Source organism: Schistocerca nitens, chromosome 12 (genome assembly GCF_023898315.1).
Source record: "Schistocerca nitens isolate TAMUIC-IGC-003100 chromosome 12, iqSchNite1.1, whole genome shotgun sequence".
NCBI lineage: Eukaryota > Metazoa > Arthropoda > Insecta > Orthoptera > Acrididae > Schistocerca > Schistocerca nitens.
Window position 1 is genome coordinate 170658775 of NC_064625.1, and position 25341 is coordinate 170684115.

Consider the following 25341-nt stretch of genomic DNA (forward strand, 5'->3'; position numbering starts at 1 on the left):
CAATCAAGCATGAGCAGCGCCTATTAGACGGAGGGGGTCCGACAGCCAATCAGTTCCAGTCATTCCATCAGGAAGGAGGTACACGGCTCGTGTTGTCTGTAGGTCAACTATGCCTAGACACTCAATACCGCGGTTCGATCGCGTCCGCATTGTTACTTTGTGCCAGGAAGGGCTCTCAACAAGGGAAGTGTCCAGGCGTCTCGGAGTCAACCAAAGCGATGTTGTTCGGGCATGGAGGGGATACAGAGAGGCAGGAACTGTCGATGACGTGCCTCGCTCAGGACGACCGAGGGCTACTACTGCAGTGGATGACCGCTAACTATGGATTATGGCTCGGAGGAACCCTGACAGCAACGCCACCATGCTGAATAATGCTTTTCGTGCAGCCACAGGACGTCGTGTTACGACTCAAACTGTGCGCATGAACTTCAGTCCCGACGTCCATGGCGAGGCCCATCTTTGCAACCGCGACACCATGCAGCGCGGTGCAGATGGGTCCAACAACACGCCAAGTGGACCGCTCAGGAATGGCATCACGTTCTCTTCACCGCTGAGTGTCGCATATGCCTTCAACCAGACAATCGTCGGAGACGTCTTTGGAGGCAACACAGTCAGGCTGAACGCCTTACTGTCCAGCGAGTGCAGCAAGGTGGAGGTTCGCTGCTGTTTTGGGGTGGCGTTATGTGGGGCCGACGTACGCCGCTGGTGGTCATGGAAGGCGCCGTAACGGCTGTTACGATACGTGAATGCCATCCTCCAACCGATAGTGCAACTTCCTTTTTTTTTTCCTTCATGCGTCTTCTGACTGGTTTGATGCGGCCCGCCACGAATTCTTCATCTCAGAGTAGCACTTGCACCCTACGTCCTCAATTATTTGCTGCATGTATTGTAATCTCTGTCTTCCTCTACAGTTTTTCCCTGATGTCTTAACAGATGTCCTATCATCCTGTCCCTTCTCCTTGTGAGTGTTTTCCACATATTCCTTTCATCTCCGATTCTGCGCACAGCCTCTTAATTTCTTACCTTATCAGACCACCTAATTTTCAACATTCGTCTATAGCACCACATGTAAAATGCTTAGAGTCTCTTCTGTTCTGGAGCCGGCCGAAGTGGCCGCGCGGTTCTGGCGCTGCAGTCTGGAACCGCGAGACCGCTACGGTCGCAGGTTCGAATCCTGCCTCGGGCATGGCAGTGTGTGATGTCCTTAGGTTAGTTAGGTTTAACTAGTTCTAAGTTCTAGGCGACTAATGACCTCAGCAGTTGAGTCCCATAGTGCTCAGAGCCATTTGAACCATTTTTTTCTTCTGGTTTTCCCACAGTCCATGTTTCACTACCATACAGTGCTGTACCCAAGACGTACATTCTCAGAAATTTCTTCCTCAAATTAAGGCCGATATTTGATATCAGTAGACTTCTCTTGGCCAGAAATGCCTTTTTTGCCATAGCGAGTCTGAGTTTGATGTCTTCCTTGCTCCGTCCGTCATTGGTTATTTTAACGCCTAGATAGTAGAATTCCTTAACTTCATCTACTTCGTGACCATCAATCCTGATGTTAAATTTCTCGCTGTTCTCATTTCTGTTACTTCTCATTACCTTGGTCTTTCTTCGATTTACTCTCAATCCATTCTCTGTACTCACTAGACTGTTCAGTCCGTTCAGCAGATCATGTAATTCTTCTTCACTTTCACTCAGGATAGCAGCGCCATCAGCGAATCGTACCAGTCTTACACGCTTTTTAATCCGAGCACTTCGTTCTTGGTCGTCCACTCTTATTATTCCCTCTTGGCTGTTGTACGTACTGGACATGACCTGTCTGTCCCTATAGCTTACCCCTACTTTCTCAGAACTACGAACAACGTGCACCATTTTACATTGTCGAACGCTTTTTACAGGCCGACAAATCTTAAGAACGTGTCGTGATTTTTCAAAAATAATAAATTGAGTAGTTCGAAGCTCGAGTTCAAAATATCAGTTTTTCATGTTGTTGGTTTCGGGTTAGGCACCGTTGTAAGGGGTCTCACCTCACATCCGTTACTTGTCTTCGTACAACTTCGGACTTGACGTAATTAGACTAACTTCTCTCTCCTGGGGACTGTAAATATACTGACGGAAAAAAAATCACATCACTAAGAAAGAGTCGTGCGATATAACTGGAAGTTGGTAGCCATATTTCTACATCTGTTCAGATTTTGCGCCAGTCGCATAAGAGTGGCGCTACCGGCGGTATTATGAGGCTGCAAATCAAGTTTGCTCCGAATACACGCAGCAACGGGTAGGTAGAGTCTGAACGTGGTGAGTCGATGTTAGTCGACAATACCTTTAAAACTACAAAGGCGCCATTATCAACACGCCACTGAGTTTGAGCGAGGTCGTGTAATAGGGCTACGGAGAAGCTGGATGTTCCTTCTGCGATACTGCAGGGAGACTTGTGAGGACTGTAACCACGGTACATCACTACTGGCAGCGGTTGTCGCGAGAATGTACGGTCGTAAAAAGATAAGGCTCTGGACGGCCACGTGGCACTGCCGTTAGGGAAGAGGATTTCGGCGTATGGCTGTAGCGCGTCGCACTGCATCTGCAGAAGCAACTGGCCACGGTTGCCACCACACTGACACAACCAACTGTTACAGCCAGACAGCATTCCACTGACCCCAAACCACCGCCATTTGTCACTTCAGTGGTGTCAAGAGAAACTTCACTGCAGGGCAGGGTGGAGGTCTGTTGTGAACTGTCTCGGTACCAGCGATGGCCGTGTGTTGGGCAGGAGGAGGCTACTTGGGAGCCAACAACCCACCTGCTGGACACCCTGGACCTACAACTGGAGTTACGGTCTGTGATATGATTTGGTATGACAACATGAGCGCTTCTCGTGGTTACTACACGAATCCTGACAGCAAAATAGTACGTTAGTCGGGCGCCTGGACCTGTTGTGCTGCCATTCATGAACAGCATTCCAGGGAATATTTTCCAGCAGGATAACGCTCGCCCACACACTGCTGTTGTAACCCAACATGCTGTACAGCCAAGATGTCATTTCAACAGACGATTTATCACCTGTTTGGGTTTTCTTTCATGTTCACAATGTACAGAAATGTTCACATCTAATAATATTGATGTAATAGTTCATAGAGAGATCTTAAAACACATCAGCTTCCTAGCATACACGACAAGGAAGGGCACCGTCAGTTTCGGGCAGCCAATGGTCTAACAAAATCTCCAGGTTCAGGTTGGAGTTGTTATTCTACCTTTTGTTCATACATTTCTCAGACTGCTTCATGACGTTATAAAAAATAGTACAATAAGAAACACATAGGTTTTGAATAAAGCTTACAGTCTCCAGAATGACATTTCCACTCTGCAGTGGAGTGTGCGCTGATATGAAACGTCCGGGCAGATTACCAATTTGTGCCGGACCGAGACTCGAACTCGGGACCTTTGCCTTTCGCGGGCAAGTGCTCTACCAACTCAGCTACCCAAGCATGACTCACGCCCCGTCCTCACAGCTTTACTTCCGCCAGTACCTCGTCCCACAGCTTCCAAACTTCACAGAAGCTCTCCTGCGAACCTCGCAGAACTAGCACTCCTGAAAGAAAGGATACTGCGGAGAGATGGCTTAGCCACAGCCTGGGGGATGTTTCCAGAATGAGAATTCTCACTCTGCAGAGGAGTGTGCGCTGATATGAGACTTCCTTTCTTTCAGGAGTGCTAGTTCTGCAAGGTTCGCAGGAGAGCTTCTGTAAAATTTGGAAGGTAGGAGACGAGATACTGGCAGAAGTAAAGCTGTGCGGACCGGGCGTGAGTCGCGCTTGGGTAGCTCAGTTGGTAGAGCTCTTGCTCGCGAAAGGCAAAGGTCCCGAGTTCGAGTCTCGGTCCGGCACACAGTGGTAATTTGCCAGGAAGTTTCAAAGCTTACAGTCATTATGGTATCCATTTATGAGAACATGAATTTATATTTTGTTCACAACGGTATGCTTAATACGATTAGGGCGTGTTCTTCAATTTCTTCGTCAAACCACTGTTTTGCTGTTTTGTGTTTTCGGAGAATAAGCTACATAAACTTTGTGTTTACTATCAGGAATAACAAATTATAAAAGCAATTTTTGTGTGAATAGTTCCGTGAAGTGGATTGAAAGTCGATTCGCACTGTTTGCTATGTGTCCAGCATGTGTAAACAGATGTGCTGTTGTGTACCGTATTTTCATCATGTAATTAGCATCTGGTAGTAACATGCATACAGACATGGGCTTTTGGACAAAGTGATGAATGTTTTTTAAATATTTTGGCGATGACAAACGTTTATAATGTGCCGAGCTTCATCCATTTGACATTTTTTGCGTGAGGTTCAGCGTAAAATGAACATGTTTTACTACAAAAAATTTTTGACCTGAAGATGACAGCTAAGACCGCTGAAACCGGTTGTCTCGAGTAAAAAAAAATTTTTGCGATATTGGCTTTTGAATAGTTTTTAACAATTAAAATAGATCGCCCTTCAGTAGTCTCATAATGAAAACATTCAATTGTACTTTTTCATTTGAACGTTCCTTATATTTAAGATTGGACGAATAACGTCCTTTTCGGAGCTGCTGAATGCCATCAAACCATATCTGACGAGAAACGATACACTCTTGAGAGAAGCTGTAAACTGTGAAGAGAGGCTGTTAGCTACATTACGGTTTCTGCTCACCATCAGAAATAACGAGGACCTTAAATGCAGTGCAGTTGTCTCCTCTCAATTATAATCTAAAATCATTACTGAAATTCAGCGTAATATCTAGTTCCCTAAGCAATACAACATGGAAAAGCGAAGTAAATAAAACAAATGCTGCTCGCGTATACATTACCAATAATTTACTTATGTATGTAGGATAAAAAATGTCCCTTATTAGTTTATGAAACTCGTTTCGAGTTACAACAATAAAGAATGAAAATGGCGGTTGCACACGTGATATATAAGAGACACTCAAATGAAAATAACACAGATGGAAAAAAGTAAGATAACTGATGATTATTTCAAAAGTAATCGCCGAAATTGATAACATATTGAGCCCAGTATGAGACAAGCGTTCAGTAGCGTAATACACATCTGTCGAGAAGTAAACTATGGGTGCATTATTCGAACATTACACGCAAATGGAGCATCTGTATTTTTTATTTGCATTTATTTACTTGTAGGGTGGAATTTATTATGGATCTTATATGTATAAATAGCCACTGTCTCGATGGAAAAATGTTTCCGGTCGCACACAGAAGCACGATTTGACCCAGTCCTGTGTCTCCTCGTCCAAATCAAATCGACGCCCACTGATATCTTCCTTCAGGGCTCCAAAAAATATCAAGATTTTGAACATGGTTCCCCCTTCAGCAACTCTGCATTCAAGGGCTTTAATGGATTGGGAATAACAGCCAATGGGTTGCGAAATACATGTTCATTAAAACTTGACTATGGTTTCAATGATTTTAAAACGGTCTTCTACGTAGAATCACATCATCTATAGCCAATCTGCCTTCGTGGATACTATCTGGTACATGTCAGCCACTTAATCTCCATTTAAAATACATTATACGCCAAAGCGCCAAAGAAACTGGTATAGGCACGTGTGTTCAAATACAGAGATATGTAAACATGCAGAATACGACGCAGCGGTCGGCAACGCCTATACAGGGTGTTACAAAAAGGTACGGCCAAACTTTCAGGAAACATTCCTCACACACAAAGAAAGAAAATATGTTATGTGGACATGTGTCCGGAAATGCTTAATTTCCATGTTAGAGCTCATTTTAGTTTCCTTCTTCCACCTACGCTCAATGGAGCACGTTATCATGATTTCATGCGGGATACTCTACCTGTGCCGCTAGAACATGTGCCTTTACAAGGCACAACATGTGGTTCGTGCACGATGGAGCTCCTGCACATTTCAGTCGAAGTGTTCGTATGCTTCTCAGCAACAGATTTGGTGACCGATGGATTGGTAGAGGCGGACCAATTCCGTGGCCTCCACGCTCTCCTGATCTCAAGCCTCTTGACTTTCAATTATGGGGGCATTTGAATGCTCTTGTCTACGCAACCCCGGTACCAAATGTAGAGACTCTTCGTGCTCGTATTGTGGACAGCTGTGATACAATACGCCATTCTCCAGGGCTGTATCAGCGCATCAGGGATTCCATGCGACGGAGGGTGGATGCATGTATCCTCGCTAACGGAGCACATTTTGAACATTTCCTGTAACAAAGAGTTTGAAGTCACGCTGGTACGTTCTGTTGCTGTATGTTTCCATTCCATGATTAATGTAATTTGAAGAGAAGTAATAAAATGAGCTCTAACATGGAAAGTAAGCGTTTCCGGACACATGTCCACATAACATATTTTCTTTCTTTGTGTGTGAGGAATGTTTCCTGAAAGTTTGGCCGTACCTTTTTATAACACCCTGTATAAGACAAAAAGTGTCTGGCGCAGTTGCTATATCGGTTACCGTTGCTACAATGGCAGGTTATCAAGATTTAAGTGAGTTTGAACATCGTGTTATAGTCGGCGCACGAGCGTTGGGACATAGCATCTCCGAGGTAATGATGGGGTGGTGATTTTTCCGAGCGACCATTTCATGAGTGTACCGTGAATATCAGGAATCCGGTGAAATATCAAATCTCCGACATCGCTGCGGCCGGAAAAGGGTCCTGGGACCAACGACGACGGAAGAGAATCGTTCAACGTGACAGAAGTGCAACCCACCCGCAAATTGCTGCGTATTTCAATGCTGGGCCATCAACAAGTGTCTGCGTGTGAACCATTCAACGAAACATAATCAGTTTGGAGTTTCGGAGCCAAAGCCACACTCGTGTACCGTTGATGACTGCATGGGCCCGTCAACACCGGCTTCGACTGTTGATGACAGAAAACATGTTGCCTGGTCCGACGAACCTCGTTTCGCATTGTATCGAGCGAATGGATGTGTACAAGTATGGAGACAACCTCATGAATGCATGGACCCTGCGTGTCAGCAGGGGACTGTTCAAGCTGGTGGAGGCTCTGTAATGGTGTGGGGCGTGTGCAGTTGGAGTGATATGGGACCCATGATACGTCTAGATACGACTCTGACAGCTGACACGAACGTGTCTGATCGCCTGGTTCAAATGGTTCAAATGGCTCTGAGCACTATGGGACTCAACTGCTGTGGTCATAAGTCCCCTAGAACTTAGAACTACTTAAACCTAACTAACCTAAGGACAGCACACAACACCCAGCCATCACGAGGCAGAGAAAATCCCTGACCCCGCCGGGAATCGAACCCGGGAACCCGGGCGTGGGAAGCGCGAACGCTACCGCACGACCACGAGATGCGGGCTCTGATCGCCTGCATTCATACATGTCCAATGTGCATTCCGACGGACTTGGGCAATTCCAGCTAGAGTTTCTTGCTTAGAATGATCGTTATTGTCATATCGCTGAAGATTAACCGTTCCTCCTGGGAGACACTGTATACGTTCGACACATTGATTTTGCTATTTGTCCTCTATAGGACATTGTGTGTGATATGTTTGGTAAGTATCAATTTTGATTTGCATGTTTCGGTTTAACTTAATATTATTTAATGTACAATAATGCTAGAAGCAATTTCCAAATTGTTATTTTATTGGTCTACCAATTTCGGCGATATGGTACGCCATTTTCAGGTTCCCTGACCGACGTGTAGTAAGATTCCAGCCTCGGCTCCTGCCAATATAGTGATATAGCGGACAGCGTTCGTAGAGTGTAGATTTTTGATACATCATCTGCGAGGGGCCAGCATTCAAAGACTGGTATCTGGAGATTTTGATACAACGTCGTAGATAATGTTTGAAATGATCGCTGTACCAAGCAGAAATCTACTCATTGAACGGTAGCCCCCATTTTGTCTGGACCAAAGGTATCCTACACGCCGATTAGGGGGCTGCGTAATACGTCGCCGATACTGGTAGCCGAATAAAATAACAGTTCGGAAATTTAGACGGCTGAAGGGTATTTTATTTGACATCCTGAAATGAAACTTTGGTTCGCCATGAACTTAAGTCCAAAAGACAAAGCATGGAGTGGAACAACACCATCTCACGTGTCGAAAAGAAATTCAGAAAGCAAGCATGTGTGGGAAAAGTCATGTTGACCGTTCTTTAGGCTGCTCAAGGTGTCGTCGTTTTGGATTATTTGGAATATCGGCGTACAATAAACAGCACGCACTACTCTCAGGCTTGCCGATGAACAAAGTGAAGCTAGCAGTTAGAAAAAAAAAAAACCTCGCGGATCTCAAAGAAAAAGCAGCGATATTGCTACACGACAGTGCTCGCCCTCGCGCTGCCGATATGACCCAAGACGGCACTGGCAAAATGGGTTGGAAGATACTGCGTCATCGTCCCTACAGTCCAGATTTGGCTCCCTCGGATTTTCATTTGTTTGGTGCACTCGAGGAGGAACAGGTTCGGTTATAACGAGGTGGTTCAAGAATTTGTGGGAAAGGACTCAGACGACAAGCGAAAGATTTTTTGTGCGTCAAATATTTAAAAAAGATAATTCGCCGTCGTAACAAATGTATTATTATTGGGGGAATTATTTTGAGAAGTAGTAAAAGTCTCATTTTGTAAGAAGTTCTTTTAAGGATTCAGAACCTTAATCAGTAAAAACGGAACCCTTATAGAATCAGCCGGCTGGTGTGGCCGAGCGGTTCTAGGCGCTTCAGTCTGGAACCGCACGACCGCTACGGTCGCAGGTTCGAATCCTGCCTCGGGCATGGATGTGTGTGCTGTCCTTAGGTTAGTTAGGTTTAAGTAGTTCTAAGCTCTACGGGACTGATGATCTCAGATGTTGAGTCCCATAGTGCCATATGGCCTCAGAGCCATAGAATCACCTTGTTGTAACTCTGTTTGTCTGTCCGAAAGCTAAAAATCGTTATTTTCATGTACTGACATACGTATCAAGTACTACTGTCTACTGTTCCTTGGGGATGTGAAGAAGTGAAGCCTCTACATCAGTGCAGTTAAATACGACCACTTACGTCACATATTTTGAAACTCGAAAACTCACTCACCAAAACATATAGGGTTCTTCCCGTTGACCTAGAATCATGAAATTTGGCAATAAGCGAGGTTTCACAGTGCAACTAAACGAAAAATCCCAAAATTGTGAATTTGTAATTACATCACACGAAAAAATATTGTCTTTCGTTATCTCATTGTCTGCCCGTCAGACCCTCTGTTAAGACACTTTTTTCTCAGGAACACTTGCACGTATCAAGTTGAATTTTTATCACAAACTAAGGTGAGTGTTCCTTTGGTGGTGTAAAGAGTTAATGCAATCAAAAGATACTGCCGTTTATGTTACTTATTTTGATACTCGAAAAACCTATAGGGTGCTTCCCATTGACCTATACTCATGAAATTTGGTAAGAAACAAGGGTACAAGTAAAGGGAATAAAATCCGAAAATTGTGAAACTGTAATTATATCACATGGAAGAGAATCCTTTGTTACTTGTTATCTGACTTACAACTTAAAGTTGAAACACTCCCAGGACTGATATCTTTCCAGTATCAGCGTTGTTAAAAGGCAAAAATGTTGTAGATACTGAACTCCCGGGATGGATGAACTGCCTGCATGCATAGTTGAGTGCGTGAGTTGTACTGGCGCTAGGCCAACTATTTTCTCTATCAGTTTGTCTCTTTAATTGCTGAATGTGCCTCGTGTTAACTGACAGGTCTCTCACGCAAGCCACTGGTTTCCCCATGTGCTTGTGCTTGTAATGTTATGTGTGCCTCACTGCTTTTCTTTTGTAACTAATTTGTGCCTGATTTCATTGTGAGAAGCTCAGTAATGTATGTAAATACCGTAGATGTGAATGTGATTCAGAAAGTACTTGAAGTGAAGCGCAGCTGGACAGCAAGAAAGTCTTTAGCGCGCCATCCCCGCAACGATAGTAGCTGTGAATCTTTGAGTATGGACTCTAATAAAAAAAAATAACAATCGATTTATTAAAAAAAAGGACTGCTAATCTGTATCTTGTAGAAAGAGGGCGTGTTGCTATGCCGTCGCTCAGAACGTATTGTTACATTTAATGACAATTGATATTTTAGTGACAAATGGTTCAAATGGCTCTGAGCACTATGCGACTTAACTTCTGAGGTCATCAGTCGCCTAGAACTTAGAACTACTGAAACCTAACTAACCTAATGGCATCACACACATCCGTGCCCGAGGCAGGATTCGAACCTGCGACCGTAGCGGTCGCTCGGTTCCAGACTGTAGCGCCTAGAACCGCACGGCCACTCCGGCCGGCTTAGTGACAAAACGGAGTGAAGTACGTGTAAGAGTTGCCAAACATTTATGTATACAAATTTTCTGGAAGTGAAGAATAGAAACATCTTGTTTTTGGAAAAGGAGGTGAACTTCATTGTCGTCGCCGTCTATCAATCGGCAGAATTTAATTGGATTGTGTTCTCGTACAATAGTATGGTGCTGGACTCCACTGACCAATTTTGATGTAGCAGGACGTGTAGTTTGAAGGAAGTTTGTGCGCCAAGCAATATCCTTTTCTCACGAAAAGCAGATTGCTGTTTGGTCTTATTTACTTACAACAGTGGTCCCTTAGGTATGAAAAGCTACGAAAACTTGGGCTCAAAGCTATCCGCAATACGGCCAAGTAATTGACAGAGTCGTATTTTAAACATTAAAGAACAAAAACTTCCTCAAAATTGTAATACCTCACCAACTGGTGCGGAAGCTGATCTTTCAAGGAGGCAGCATCCATAATTAAGGTACCAGATAAAGTAAAAATCTCAATCGAAAATCAAGCGCTCTCTCTCCCTCTCTGTCTCTCTCTCTCTCTCTCCAAACACATATATAAATATTCATATTATTAAGTTAAAGTCACTTTATTGACAAAAGGCCAAACCTTATAATTTATCCAGTACATGCTCCCACTCTGGACTCGCGTTTTCTTTTGAAACGCTCGCCGACGTTTCAGCTAATTCTGTGCTTCCTTCCTCAGCTGCGCGACATGCTGGCCAAGTACTCGCCGTGGGGAAAGCCGGGCTGCGGCGCGCCGAACCCTGACGGCATCCGCAAGAGGAAGATGCGGCTGGACGGGCTCTTCCCGGACGACGAGAAGAAGGTGCGTGGGCGGCGCTCACTGCGTGCTCCACCCACACTCCACACCGCACACCTCACACTTCGCTTCATGCACTGCACTGTACACTCCAGGCGACACGCTTTGTACTCCAACTTGGACGTACACCGCTCACAATTACGCTCGACTAGAGCTGACTGGGGTGCGGGGTGGCTGCCTGTTGTGTTTCCTGGTGAAAGCTGTTTCTGCCTCGGTGGCGGTGATGGCCGTCTGGTGACCAGTTAAGTGCTTGCAGTCAAGCTGTCTGTGTGCCACACACCTGGACCTACACCGGGAGCTACGGTCTGGGGTGCGGTTCCGTATGACGGCATGAACACTCTCGTGGTTATCCTTTCATCTCCGACTGCAAATCCATACATCAGTCCGGTTATTCGAACTGTTGTTCTGCCATTAGTGAGCAGCATTCCAAGTGGTGTTTTCCAACAGGATAACGCTCGCCCACGTACCGCTCTTGTAACTCAACATGCTCTACAGTGTATCGACATGTTGCCTTGGCCTGTTCAATCTCCAGATCTGTGCGTCACACAGCGCATATGCAATATCATCGCCCGACAATTCCAACATCATCTACAAACAGCATTAACCGTCTCTGTATTGACTGACCAAGTACAACAGGCATACAAGTCCATCCCAAAAACTGACAACGCAGTGCATGCGCATTTACACGCTTGCATTCAACATTTGGCAGCTACACCGGTTATTAATTTTTTTTATTTACACACATCACGTTCCATTGGACCAAACTGAGGAGTTTTTTTTATTTACACACATCACGTTCCATTGGACCAAACTGAGGAGCAAATCTCCAAGGTCATGGAACGTCTCAGTACATGAAAATACAACATATAAGCAATAACAGATAAAAATAAATGTTTATGAACCCAAAATAAGTCAGTCCATAAGTTTAAGTAAATGCAATCAACAATACAATAAGAATCAACTTAATTTTTCAAGCAACTTCTCGACAAAATAGAAGTAGTGACCCATGAGGAAACTCTTCAGTTTCGATTTGAAAGCGCGTGGAGTACTGCTAAGATTTTTGAATTCGAGTGGCAGCTTATTGAAAATGGATCCAGCAGTATACTGCACACCTTTTTGCACAAGAGTTAAGGAAGCCCGATTCAAATGGAGGTTTGATTTCTGCCGAGTATTAACCTTGTGAAAGGTGCTTATTCTTTGGAATAAGCTATATTGTTAAGTAATATATATAATGAGACGCCAGTGTCCAAATACCCAGACTCGTGAACAGGGGTCGACAAGAGATTCGTGAACTTACACCACTTATTGCCCGAACCCTCCGTTTCTGAGCCAAAAATATCCTTTTAGAATGGGAAGAGTTACCCCAAAATATAATGCCACAAGCGAGTGAAAATAAGCAAAGTAGACTAAATTTCGCGTCGAACGATCACTTACTTCATACCGTTCGAACAGTAAAAGTGGCAGTGTTAAGTCTTTGAACAAGATCCTGAACGTGGGCTTTCCACGACAGTTTACTGTCTATCTGAACACCTACAAATTTGAACTGTTCAGTTTCACTAATCATATGCCCAATCTGTGAAATTAAAACGTCACGTTTTGTTGAATTGTGTGTTAGAAACTGTAAAAACTGAGTCTTACTGTGATTTAGCGTTAGTTTCTTTTCTACAAATCATGAGCTTAGGTCATGTACTGCACTATTTGAAACCGAGCCAATGTTGCACACAACATCCTTTACTACCAAGCTAGTGTCATCAGCAAACAGAAATATTTTAGTGTTACCCATAATACTAGAGGGCATATCATTTATATAAATAAGGAACAGGAGTGGCCCCAACACTGATCCCTGGGGCACCCTCCACTTGACAGTACCCCACTCAGGTCCCACATCACAGTCGTTATCAACATTGTGAATAATGACATTTTGCTGCCTCTTGCTAAAGTAAGAAATGAACCAATTGTGAGCTACACCTTATATTCCGGAATGGTCCAACTTCTGGAGCAACATTTTGTGATCAACACAATCAAATACCTTAATTAAATAAAAAATATGCCAAACGTTCTAAACCTTTTGTTTAGCCCATCCAGTACCTCAAAGAGAATGTAGCATTTTCAGTTGTTAAGCGACTTCTAAAGTCGAACTGTACATTTGATAGCAAATCGTGTGATATAAAATGATCAATTATCCTTACATACACAGCCTTTTCAACAACTTCTGCAAACATTGATGGCATAGAAATAGATCTAAAATTATCTACATTACCCCTTTCTCCCTTTTTATAATGCGGCTTTACTACTGAGTACTTTAATCGCTCAGGAAACTAACCTTTCCTAAAGGAAAATTACAAATATATCTAAATACAGGGCTAACATGTGCAGCACGGTACTTTAATATTCTACTAGGCACTCCACCATAACCATGAGAGTCCTTAATCTTCAGTGATTTAATTATTGACTCAATCTCCCTCTTGTCTGTATCACAGAGGAGTATTTCAGACTTTCCTGAGGTACTGTACCGTAGCGAAGATACGGGCTGCAAGTGGGCAAATACATTGAGACAGTAGTAATAGACGGCAAATCATCGAGTAAAAGTGAAGTGATATCAGGTGTTCCCCAGTGAAGCGTCCTGGGACCTCTGCTGTTCCTGATCTATATAAATGACCTGGGTGACGATCTGAGCAGTTCTCTTAGGTTGTTCGCAGATGATGCTGTAATTTACGTCTAGTAAGGTCATCCGAAGACCAGTATCAGTTGCAAAGCGATTTAGAAAAGATTGCTGTATGGTGTGGCAGGTGGCAGTTGACGCTAAATAACGAAAAGTGTGAAAGTGATCCACATGAGTTCCAAAGGAAATCCGTTGGAATTCGATTACTGGATAAATAGTACAATTCTCAAGGCTGTCAATTCAACTAAGTACCTGGGTGTTAAAGTTACGAACAACTTCAGTTGTGGGGAAGGCGAGGCAAAGGTTGCGTTTCATTGGCAGGACACTTAGAAGATGCAACAAGTCCACTAAAGAGACAGCTTACACTACACTCGTTCGTCCTCTGTTAGCATATTGCTGCGCTGTGTGGGATCCTTACCAGGAGGGATTGACGGAGGACATCGAAAGGGTGCAAAAAAGGGCAGCTCGTTTTGTATTATCACGTAATAGGGGAGAGAGTGTGGCAGATATGATACGCGAGTTGGGATGGAAGTCATTGAAGCAAAGACGTTTTTCGTCGCGGCGAGATCTATTTACGAAATTTCAGTCACCAACTTTCTCTTCCGAATACGAAAATATTTTGTTGAGCCCAACCTACATAGGTAGGAATGATCATCAAAATAAAATAAGAGAAATCAGAGCTCGAACAGAAAGGTTTAGGAGTTCGTTTTTCCCGCGCGCTGTTCGGGAGTGGAATGGTAGAGAGATAGTATGATTGTGGTTCGTTGAACCCTCTGCCAAGCACTTAAATGTGAATTGCAGAGTAATCATGTACATGTAGACAAGCGACTCTGACAAGGGGCAGATAGATTATTATTAGGCAGAGACTGTGAACGAGTATCTCGAAAACGGCGAAGCTGGTCGAATGTTCACGTGCTACTGTCGTGAGCATATACGGGAAACAGCGAAAGTACCAGTAGGCGTAAAATGGTTGGACGTCCACGATGCTTCACAGAACGTGGGATTGGCAAGCTTGTCTGATCTCCGAAGTAGGGCGGCGTCTCTGCCGAAAGAGCACAATGCTGGTACAGGCAGAAGTGTTTCGGAGGACACCGTTCACCGTACATTGTTGAACGTGGAGATCTGCAGGGGACCACCGCTACGTGTTCACATGTCGACCCGACGACATCATCAGTTACGACTGGAGTAGGCACGGGACGGTCGGGATTCGACCGTCGATCAGTGGAAACATGTCGGCTCTTCGGGTGAATAAAATTTCTTCTACACTATTGTATTGTATAGTATGTTAACCGGGGACCTAGAAACGACGGAGAGGCTCCGTCCCCGCTGCAGCCGCAGTGGTCCACAACCCCACGACGACTACCGCAGTCCACTTCATCCCTCCGCCGCCCCACACCGAACCCGGGGTTATTGTGCGGTTCGGCCCCCTGTGGACCCCTCAGGGAACGTCTCACACCAGACGAGTGTAACCCCTACATTTGTGTGGTAGGGTAATGGTGGTGTACGCGTACGTGGAGAAATTGTTTGCGCAGCAATCGCCGACATAGTGTAACTGAGGCGGAATAAGGGGAAGCAGCCCGCATTCACCGAGGCAGATGGAAAACCGCCTAAAAACCATCCACAGACTGGCCGGTCCACCAGACCTCGACAGAAATCCGCCGGGCGGATTCGTGCCGGGGACCAGGCGCTCCTTCCCGCTCCGGAAAGCCGTGCGTTAGACCGCCTTGCTACACTAGGTCGATGCTCGCCTCAACAAACGGCGTGATCGAGGTGAACGGCGGCTCGTTCAAAATGGTTCAAATGGCTCTGAGCACTGTGGGACTTAACATCTGAGGTCATCAGTCCCCTACTACTTAGAACTACTTAAACGTAACTAAGGACATCACACACATGCATCCCCGAGGCAGGCTTTGGACCTGCGACCGAAGCGATCGCGCGGTTCCAGACTGAAACGCCTGGAACCGCTCGGCCACAGCGGCCGGCACGGCGGCTGGAAACGTGCAGCACACCACGGACGCAGGCTGGTGGGAGCAATATTATGCTATGGGAGACATTCTCCTGCGCTTGCATGGGACCTGAGGTGGTAATCGAAGACACGCTGTCAGCTGCGAACCACCTGCGTCACTTCATGTTTTAATGTGTTCCCCAGCGGTGGTGTCATCTTTTGACCAGTATAATTGTCCGTGTCTCGGAGCCAGAACCGTGCTACAGTGGCTTGAGGAGCATTATAGTGATGTCACGTTGATGTCTCGCCCACCAAATTCGCCTGATGTCGTCAGGGTCGCCATCACCGCCTACCTGAATCAGTGGCCCGTTATGTACGCGAATTACATGACCTGTGCGTAGACATCTAGTGTCATATACCCCCACAAACCTACCAACAAACTGTCGGATCCCTGATAAGCTGAATAAATGTATTGTGATGTACAGACGGTAGCAGAGCCAGGATGGGGAAGGTGTAGGCACATTTATTTGGACCAAGCTTTGTTGACACAAATTTATTATTTAACAATAATTGGTTATGCATCCAAGTTAATACAATTAACAGTTTAAGAGGAAATTTTAGCAATAAAATTTTTTTTAAACATTCTCTACAAGAACAAGCAGCCCCACTCTGAAACATTACATACAGGTACTGTTAGTAAAAGGTATATTATATCGTACAATAGTGCAATATGTACAAATATTAACAATTACACCAGAAAAATATTGTACTACATGTAAATCAAACCTTAAAATAATCCAGTTTGGAAAGAGTGCAACAAATGCCCTATGGAAAAAAAAATTGTGGCAATTACAATAAGTTTTTACCTCCTAATTTTACTTAAGCTTACGAAAACCCTACACAATTGTCAATGTCATATGACATCAGTTCACCTTTCGTGACAAATACACAAAATTTCTAAATTATTTTATATCAGTTAAGTAAGGTGCAAGACAGAAATAACATTAACGACTCGTGACATGAGTAAACACTATCAAGTTTTCAATCTCACAATGGTTGTGTTATCTAGCAAATTTTCATTTAAATACTCCCCCCGCCCCCCCCCCCCTCACGTGTTCCAAAATCAATTCAGTCAGTCTCGAGAAGAAAGACAATACACAAATATGGCAATATCAAGAAATAGATGGGTTCATCCCAAGCTGTATTAGTAGAATTAGGAAATTTGCAATTTAAACGAACCAATTTTAACAAAGTCTAATGTAATAATAATTTGGACAGAACCTTCATAAAATGATCGATGATAGTGGATACTGTGCCATACATTATGAAACAAATTAAGAATTATTCACAGTAGACACCTGGCACATGATGATATTCTCTGAAGTATTTCAAATCACAAGATGTTGGCTACAAGTAGCAACCACATAATAAAGTAACGATCATGAAATATAATAAAAGTATATGAAGATTTCGGCCTTAGCCAGGTGACGAGAACCACACTGTGGTGTGCATACTGTAAGACCTTCAGTACACACACCATCAGATTATTTGACTTGTCGCTCTAACGAAGTAGGTGAGTGTCAGCAATATGTCTCGTGGTCTTATCGTGGCGTGTTTATCTTCTGCCGTTAGGTCAGACGATAGAAATGCCACTTGCACGCTTAGAGTAGCAGATTGATGGTGACCAGCTTTAAATAGAACTTGATTATTTTCACACACATTTATTAAAATAATAACAAGCATAAAAATTACTTAACTCCGTTCTGGATGCTATTTACAACTGACAATCTGAAGTTCCTTTGGTATTGGTACGTTAATCTTATTCTCACATATCTCTGATACTTGACAAAGTGTCTATACATTTATCTTCATGGCTATGTACAGGAATATGATAATCTTATTACGCACCGACTGAAACTTGATTATACACTGGTACAGACAAATGTAGACTGGTACAGACCAACGCAGACTGACTAATCGGAGGTCTGTACACTCGTTATAATAACTCGCACGTTCATGTATCAGTGCGCGAGTGTGATCCATGAGGAGGAAAGGTTCTACGTTAGCAGCGATTTCATTGGTTCCGTTACATATTAATACGCGGATTGGCGGAAGCAGAATTTTGTCCGTCTCTAAGACAGCGCCATCTCGCAGTGCGGCGACGGACGAGCGCTGCGCCTGCGCTGTTGTGCTTTGCGGGGCGCGCTCTAGTGGGGAAGTTGTGTGCGCGATGACTACGCGGAACTATGTACACAATACACACCAATGCAGTTTGCACTTACACTCGAGTGCTAGGCCCAACAAACAACAGCTGGTCATGGAGAACCACGCTAAGCAAGCGAGCATTCGGTCCTCCCCACATGCTCGCAAACAGCCACACTCATCGCAGTCCTTAATCGGCAGGCACCATTTGACTCCCCGCCGCTTCCGTCCTGTCGCCATATCCCGACCGAGCCGTCCTCCCCCAAAACTGTCGTTTCGCGCACCAGCGCCGACAGCGCTTAGGGATCACTGCGGCGAAATCAGGTGAAATAATCTCACTGGTAAATCAAAAATGCTGAGCCGTGACATGGCTCATGTATCTACGTCTACATCTACATCTACATGATTACTCTGCAATTCACATTTAAGTGCTTGGCAGAGGGTTCATCGAACCACAGTCACACTGTCTCTCTACCATTCCACTCCGGAAAAGCGCGCGGGAAAAACGAACACCTAAACCTTTCTGTTCGAGCACTGATTTATCTTATTTTATTTTGATTATCATTCCTACCTATGTAGGTTGGGCTCAACAAAATATTTTCGCATTCGGAAGACAAAGTTGGTGACTGAAATTTCGTAAATAGATCTCGCCGCGACGAAAAACGTCTTTGCTTTAATGACTTCCATCCCAACTCGCGTATCTTATCTGCGACACTCTCTCCCCTATTACGTGATAATACAAAACGAGCTGCCCTTTTTTGCACCCTTTCGATGTCCTTCGTCAATCCCACCTGGTTAGGATCCCACACCGCGCAGCAATATTCTAACAGAGGACGAACGAGTGTAAGCTGTCTCTTTTAGTGGACTTGCTGCATCCATTGTCCTGCCATTGAAACGCAACCTTTGGCTCGCCTTCCCCATAATATTATCTATGTGGTCTTTCCAAATGAAGTTGTTCGTAATTTTAACACCCAGGTACTTAGTTGAATTGACAGCCTTCAGAATTGTACTATTTATCGAGTAATCGAATTCCAACGGATTTCTTTTGGAACTCGTGTGGATTACCTCACACTTTTCGTTATTTAGCGTCAACTGCCACCTGCCACACCATACAGCAATCTTTTCTAAATCGCTTTGCAACTGATACTGGTCTTCGGATGACCTTACTAGACCGTAAATTACAGCATCATCTGCGAACAACCTAAGAGAACTGCTCAGATTGTCACCCAGGTCATTTATATAGATCAGGAACAGCAGAGGTCCCAGGTCGCTTCACTGGGGAACACCTGATATCACTTCAGTTTTACTCGACGATTTGCCGTCTATTACTACGAACTGCGACCTTACTGACAGGAAATCACGAATCCAGTCGCACAACTGAGACGATACCCCATAGGCCCGGGGCTCGATTAGAAGTCGCTTGTATGGAACAGTGTCAAAACTTTCCGGAAATCTAGAAATACAGAATCAACTGAGATCGCCTGTCGATATCGGCCATTACTTCGTGCGAATAAAGAGCTAGCTGCGTTGCACAAGAACGATGTTTTCTGAAACCATGCTGATTACGTATCAATAGATCGTTCCCTTCGAGGTGATTCATAATGTTTGAATACAGTATATGCTCCAAAACCCTACTGCAAACCGACGTCAATGATATAGGTCTGTAGTTCGATGGATTACTCCTACTACCCTTCTTAAACACTGGTGCGACCTGCGCAGTTTTCCAATCTGTAGGTACAGATCTATCGGTGAGCGAGCGGTTGTATATGATTGCTAAGTAGGGAGCTATTGTATCAGCGTAAGCTGAAAGGAACCTAATCGGTATACAATCTGGACCTGAAGACTAGCACGTATCAAGCTATTCGAGTTGCTTCGCAACCCCTAAGGTATCTACTTCTAAGAAACTCATGCTAGCAGCTGTTCGTGTTTCAAATTCTGGAATATTCCATTAGTCTTCCCTCAAATTTCGCGCGTCTGTAAATTTTAGCCAATCTTCGGGATTTCGCGTTCTTCTGAACTTCGCATGCTTTTTCCGTTCCCTCTGCAACAGCGTTCGGACCTGTATCGTGTACCATGGGGGATCAGTTCCATCTCTTACCAGTTTATGAGGTATGAATCTCTCAATTGCCGTTGCTACTATATCTTTCAATTTGAGCCACATCTCGTCTACATTTGCATAGTCAGTTCGGAAGGAATGGAGATTGTCTCTTAGGAAGGCTTCTAGTGACACTTTATCCGCTTTTTTAAATAAAATTATTTTGCGTTTGTTTCTGGTGGATTTGTAAGAAACGGTATTGAGCCCAGCTACAACGACCTTGTGATCACTAATCCCTGTATCGGCCGTGATGCTCTCTATTAGCTGTGGATTGTTTGTGGCTAAGAGGTCAAGTGTGTTTTCGCTTCGCGCACCAGCGCCGACAGCGCTTAGCGATCACGCCCCCTATCGCTGCGGCGAAAACAAGTGAAGTAATCTCGCGGGTAAATCAAAAATGCTGAACCGTGACAGGGCTCATGCATATTTGAAACGTCCCCTTAGAAAAATTATACAAGACTGTGCTTAAACTGACACACAATATTTTTTAGCACAACGCAATCTGACTTTCAATAATCCCTACAAAAGAATGGCCCTGACTAACATTAACCTATACCTTTCATGAATCACTTACCTCACAAAAATCTTCGTTACTCGAACTACTGCAATACAGCGAGCGCCACTACTGCCAGCTAAATAAAAGATTCTAACTACGGAAGGCACTAACTACTGATAGGCATAGTTAGCAAACGAAAGAATTTGATAGAGAACAAGCAATGTATTTACCTCAATAGTCATAATATATATATCAGTTCATGACATCCAGTCTTACAAATGTACTGTCTCTGATGGACACACGTCCAGATTATCCGCTCTGAAAAATCCGCCACTCACTTCCCCACATCCACCACTGCTGGCGGCTCACCTCCAACTGCGCAACGCTACGCGCTGTTCACATCCAGCTGCCCAACACTACAATGGCAGACAACAATGCAAACCAGCCACAGACTGCACACAACACAGCCAGTGATTTTCATACAGAGCGCTACGTGGCGCTACCAATAAGAAAATCTAAACAGCCTACTTACATACCCCCATGCTCCCCACAAAAAAATTTTACAAATTGTTTTGGGCACTGGCCAATACATATTTCTTAAAAATTTTTCACAATTACGATAACAAAGAAATCAAATGCACGCACTTATTGATACAATGTTGGTCAAATGCTAAAGTTGTCCCACAGTCCATAAAGACAGTCCTGATCATCCATCACAGTAAAATTGTAGTTTTTTTTTTTTTTTTTTTTTTTTCAAAGTGAGCAGTAAGAGAGAATGCACATGGAGGTAGTGGATTTCCATGCAGTCTTGAAGAAGTAGTGTTGTCCTTCCAACGGAAAGACAGTGCTGACTCTTGACATGCTGACAGGTAATGGGCCACAACAGAGCAAACCCACAGCAGAGTCAGTCGAAGTTTTGAAGAATATTGGCAGGTAGGTCATCACAGAGCAGACGCACTGTAGTCTTGGTAGAGATTATGTTATTGGTGGGCCACCAGAGGTGCAGATCCACTACAGTCCCTTAGAAATAATAGTATTGGTGTGTCATCAAAGGTGTTGACACACTGTAGTCCTTGTAGAGATGGCTAGCAGCCATCTGTTGCGACTGTGCAGGTGCACAATCACCATCGAAGAGTCTTGTGGAAAATATAGCAAGTGCATGAACCACCACTTGTGCACTCACAAAGTTTTTGGAATTGTGCTTAGAAGTCTTGCAGACAATATAGCAAGTCCATAAACCACCACTTGTGCACTCACCAAGATTTTGGAATTGTCCTTAGAACCAGCAATGCTGTTAATCAGTCCCTTGCTGAATTATTAACAAACGTCCAAACACTAACAGTCTTTTTTTTCACATCTTGTGCATATACTATGACCAAGAGAAATATGTGCAGTGAAATGAATGCTTAAAGGGTAATTAATTTGATGAACTGGTGTCAATTACAATTTTATAACATGAGAATAGAATAACAAAGGTACAAAATACATCATTAAAGAACATAACAATACAGATAACATTTGTAGTAATACGGGCTTTACAAAAGAACTAACATATACAAAAGAATGGCCCTGACTAACATTAACCTATACCTTTCACAAATCACTTACCTCACAAAAACCTTCGTTACTCGAACTACTGCAATACAGCAAGCGCCACTACTGCCAGCTAAATAAAAGATTCAAACTACTGAAGGCACTAACTACTGATAGGCATAGGTAGCAAATGAAAGATTTTGATAGCGAACAAACAATATATTTACCTTAATAGTGTTCAAAAGTTATATATGATCAGTTCATGACATCCAGTCTTATAAATTTACTCTCTCTGATGGACACACGTCCAGATCATCCGCTCTCAAAAATCCGCCATCTCTCTCCCCACATCCACCACTGCGGGCGGTTCACCTCCAACTGCGCAACGCTACGCGCTGTTCACATTCAGCTGTCCAAGACTACAATGGCAGACAACAATGCAAACCAGCCACAGACTGCACACAGCACAGCCAGTGATTTTCATACAGAGCGCTACGTGGCGCTACCAATAACAAAATCTAAACAGCCTACTTACATATTATTTCAAAGATGGACAAACATGGAATTAGCCACTTGTTGATAATGATTTGGCTCATCAGTGTATGTAGAAATAACGTGTTTAGAACTTAATGAAGGAGGAGATATTGGGAGCCACTACTTTCTGAGTGGCCCTCGTAAATCATTAACCCTAAGTGGCTAGATTTTCAGCTGGAAGGTGAGAAGTGACATTCCACCAAGGTGTCGCTCAGGCCACCGGTGGGGTGTACGAGGCTCCCCGTGGCTACGGCACAGTGAGGTCACCACCTGGCTGGTTCGCAGGGCCAGCGGCCTACCGCCCCGCCAGTGGACGGGCCCCCCCGAGCCTCGCCGTCCCCGTCGCCCAGCGGCGGTCTCCGCAGGGACCCGCTGATCCACTTCCAGGCGCACGAGACGGGCCGCCGCTGCGTCGACAACCTGCTGAGGTACCGCCAGCCCGGGGAGCAGCAGCGCGCATACAAGCAGCAGCTGGGTGAGTCCGCGCTCTGCCCTCTAACACGGTCTTGGTGCATCAGTATCTGGATTACGACCGTAGTCGTCCGCAGCTCGTGGTCGTGCGGTACCGTTCTCGCTTCCCGCGCCCGGGTTCCCGGGTTCGATTCCCGGCGGGGTCAGGGATTTTCTCTGCCTCGCGATGACTGGGTGTTGTGTGATGTCCTTAGGTTAGTTAGGATTAAGTAGTTCTAAGTTCTAGGGGACTGATGACCATAGATGTTAAGTCCCATAGTGCTCAGAGCCATTTGAACCATGACCATAGTGTTGGACTTAAGGCGATCAACAGCAGTATCATCGGCGCACTTGCAAGGTGTCGTAATGCGAATCTCATAGGGCGAGTTGGGGACGGTGGGGAGGGGGAGCGGCAGGGAGGGAGAGAGGCAGCAAGGGGGGGACGATGTCTATTCCCATAGAATATTTATTCAATGAGATTTTCACTCTGCAGCGGGGTTGTGCGCTGATATGAAACTTCCTGGCAGATTAAAACTGTGTGTCGAACCGAGACTCGAACTCGGGACCTTTGCCTTTCGCGGGCAAGTGCTCTTCAAACTGAGCTACCCAAGCACGACTCACGCCCCGTCCTCACACCTTTACTTCTGCCAGTACCTCGTCTCCAAACTTCACAGAAGCTCTACTTACAAGGGAACCTCCCCATCGCACCCCCCTCAGATTTAGTTATTAGTTGGCACAGTGGATAGGCCTTGATAAGCTGAACACAGATCAATCGAGAAAACAGGAAGAAGTTATGTGGAACTATGGTTCCCTTGTTAGATGGAAGAGCACTAGCCCACGAAAGACAAAGGTCCCGAGTTCGAGTCTCAGTCCGGCACACAGCTTTAATCTGCCAGGATGTTTCATATCACCGCATACTCCGCTGCAGTGTGAAAATCTGATTCTGGAAACATCCCCCAGGCTGTGGCTAAGCCATGTCTCCGCAATATCCTTTCTTTCAGGAGTGCTAGTTCTGCAGGGTTCGCAGGAGAGCTTCTGTAAAGTTTGTAAGGTAGGAGACGAGGTACTGGCAGTAGTAAAGGTGTGTAGATGGGGCGTGAGTCGTGCTTGGGTACCTCAGGCGGTAGATCACTTGCCCGCGAAAGGCAAAGCTCCCGAGTTCGAGTCTGGCCCTGGCACACAGTTTTAATCTGCTAAGAACTTTTATTTTTATTGTTTTTAACTTTTTTTGTTTTGAGTTGTAACTGGTTCAATGCAGCCTGCTACGAATTCCTCTCCTGTGCCATCCTCTTCATCTCAGAATAGCACTTACGACCTACGTCCTCAATTATTTATTGAAAGTATTCCAATCTCTGTCTCCCTCTATAGTATTCACCTCTACAGCTCCCTTTAGTACCATGGAAGCCTTTCCCTGATGTCTTGGCAGATGTCCTGGTATCCTGTTCCTTCTCCATATCAGTGTTTTCGTCCGCCTCCGGTAGCTGAGTGGTCAGCGCGACAGACTGTCAATCCTAAGGGCCCGGGTTCGATTCCTGGCTGGGTCGGAGATTTTATTCGTTGAGGGACTGGGTGTTGTGTTGTCCTAATCATCTTCATTCACTACTTCCGTTTTTCTTCCATTGTCTCTCAATCCATATCCTGTTCTTACTAAAAACTTCATTCAGTTCAGCAGATCATGTAATTCTTCCTGACTTTCACTCAGGATAGCAATGTCATCAACGAACCCCATCACTGATATTCTCTCATCTTGAATTTTAATTCGACTCCTGAATCGTTCTTTTATTTCCGTCATTGCGTCTTCGATGTATAGGTTGAACAGAAGGGTTGAAAGATTACATCCCTGTCTTATACCTTTTTTTAATCCGAGCCCTCCGTTCTTGGTCTTCCATTCTTATTATTCCCTTTTGACTCTCCTTGTAATTTACCCCTATTTTCCTCCGAATTTCGAACTTCTTGCACTATTTAACAGTGTCGAATGCTTTTTCCAGGTCGACAAATCCTATGAACGTGTCTTGATTGTTGTTTAGTCTTGCTGCTATTGTCAGAACTGCCTCTCTGGTGCCTTTACCTTTCCCAAAGCCAAACTAATCGTCATCCGGTAAATCCTAAATTTTCTTTGCTTATAATGTGTTAAAATGCATGTGTTAACCTCAAAAACTGGTGGTGTGATACGCTAAGCTACGTGGTATGTGTGGTTCTAGTTGATGTGCAATGAGAACAGAGGCCAGGTAAACGACATAGGACAGTTATAGTGAAAAGTCCATAAACTCAAGTACTAGCCCTTTCGAGGAAACCTAATCACT

General features: G+C 44.5%; 1 protein-coding gene across 1 annotated transcript in view; it reads left to right on the plus strand.

Annotated features, from left to right (window-relative positions):
• Positions 1-25341, plus strand: part of LOC126215277 (uncharacterized) — a 310447-nt gene that overhangs the window by 227354 nt on the left and 57752 nt on the right. The window contains exons 3-4 of the mRNA XM_049941966.1: positions 11008-11130; positions 22874-23063. Of these exons, the coding sequence (XP_049797923.1) occupies positions 11008-11130; positions 22874-23063 (313 nt within the window). The remainder of the gene's footprint in view (positions 1-11007; positions 11131-22873; positions 23064-25341) is intronic.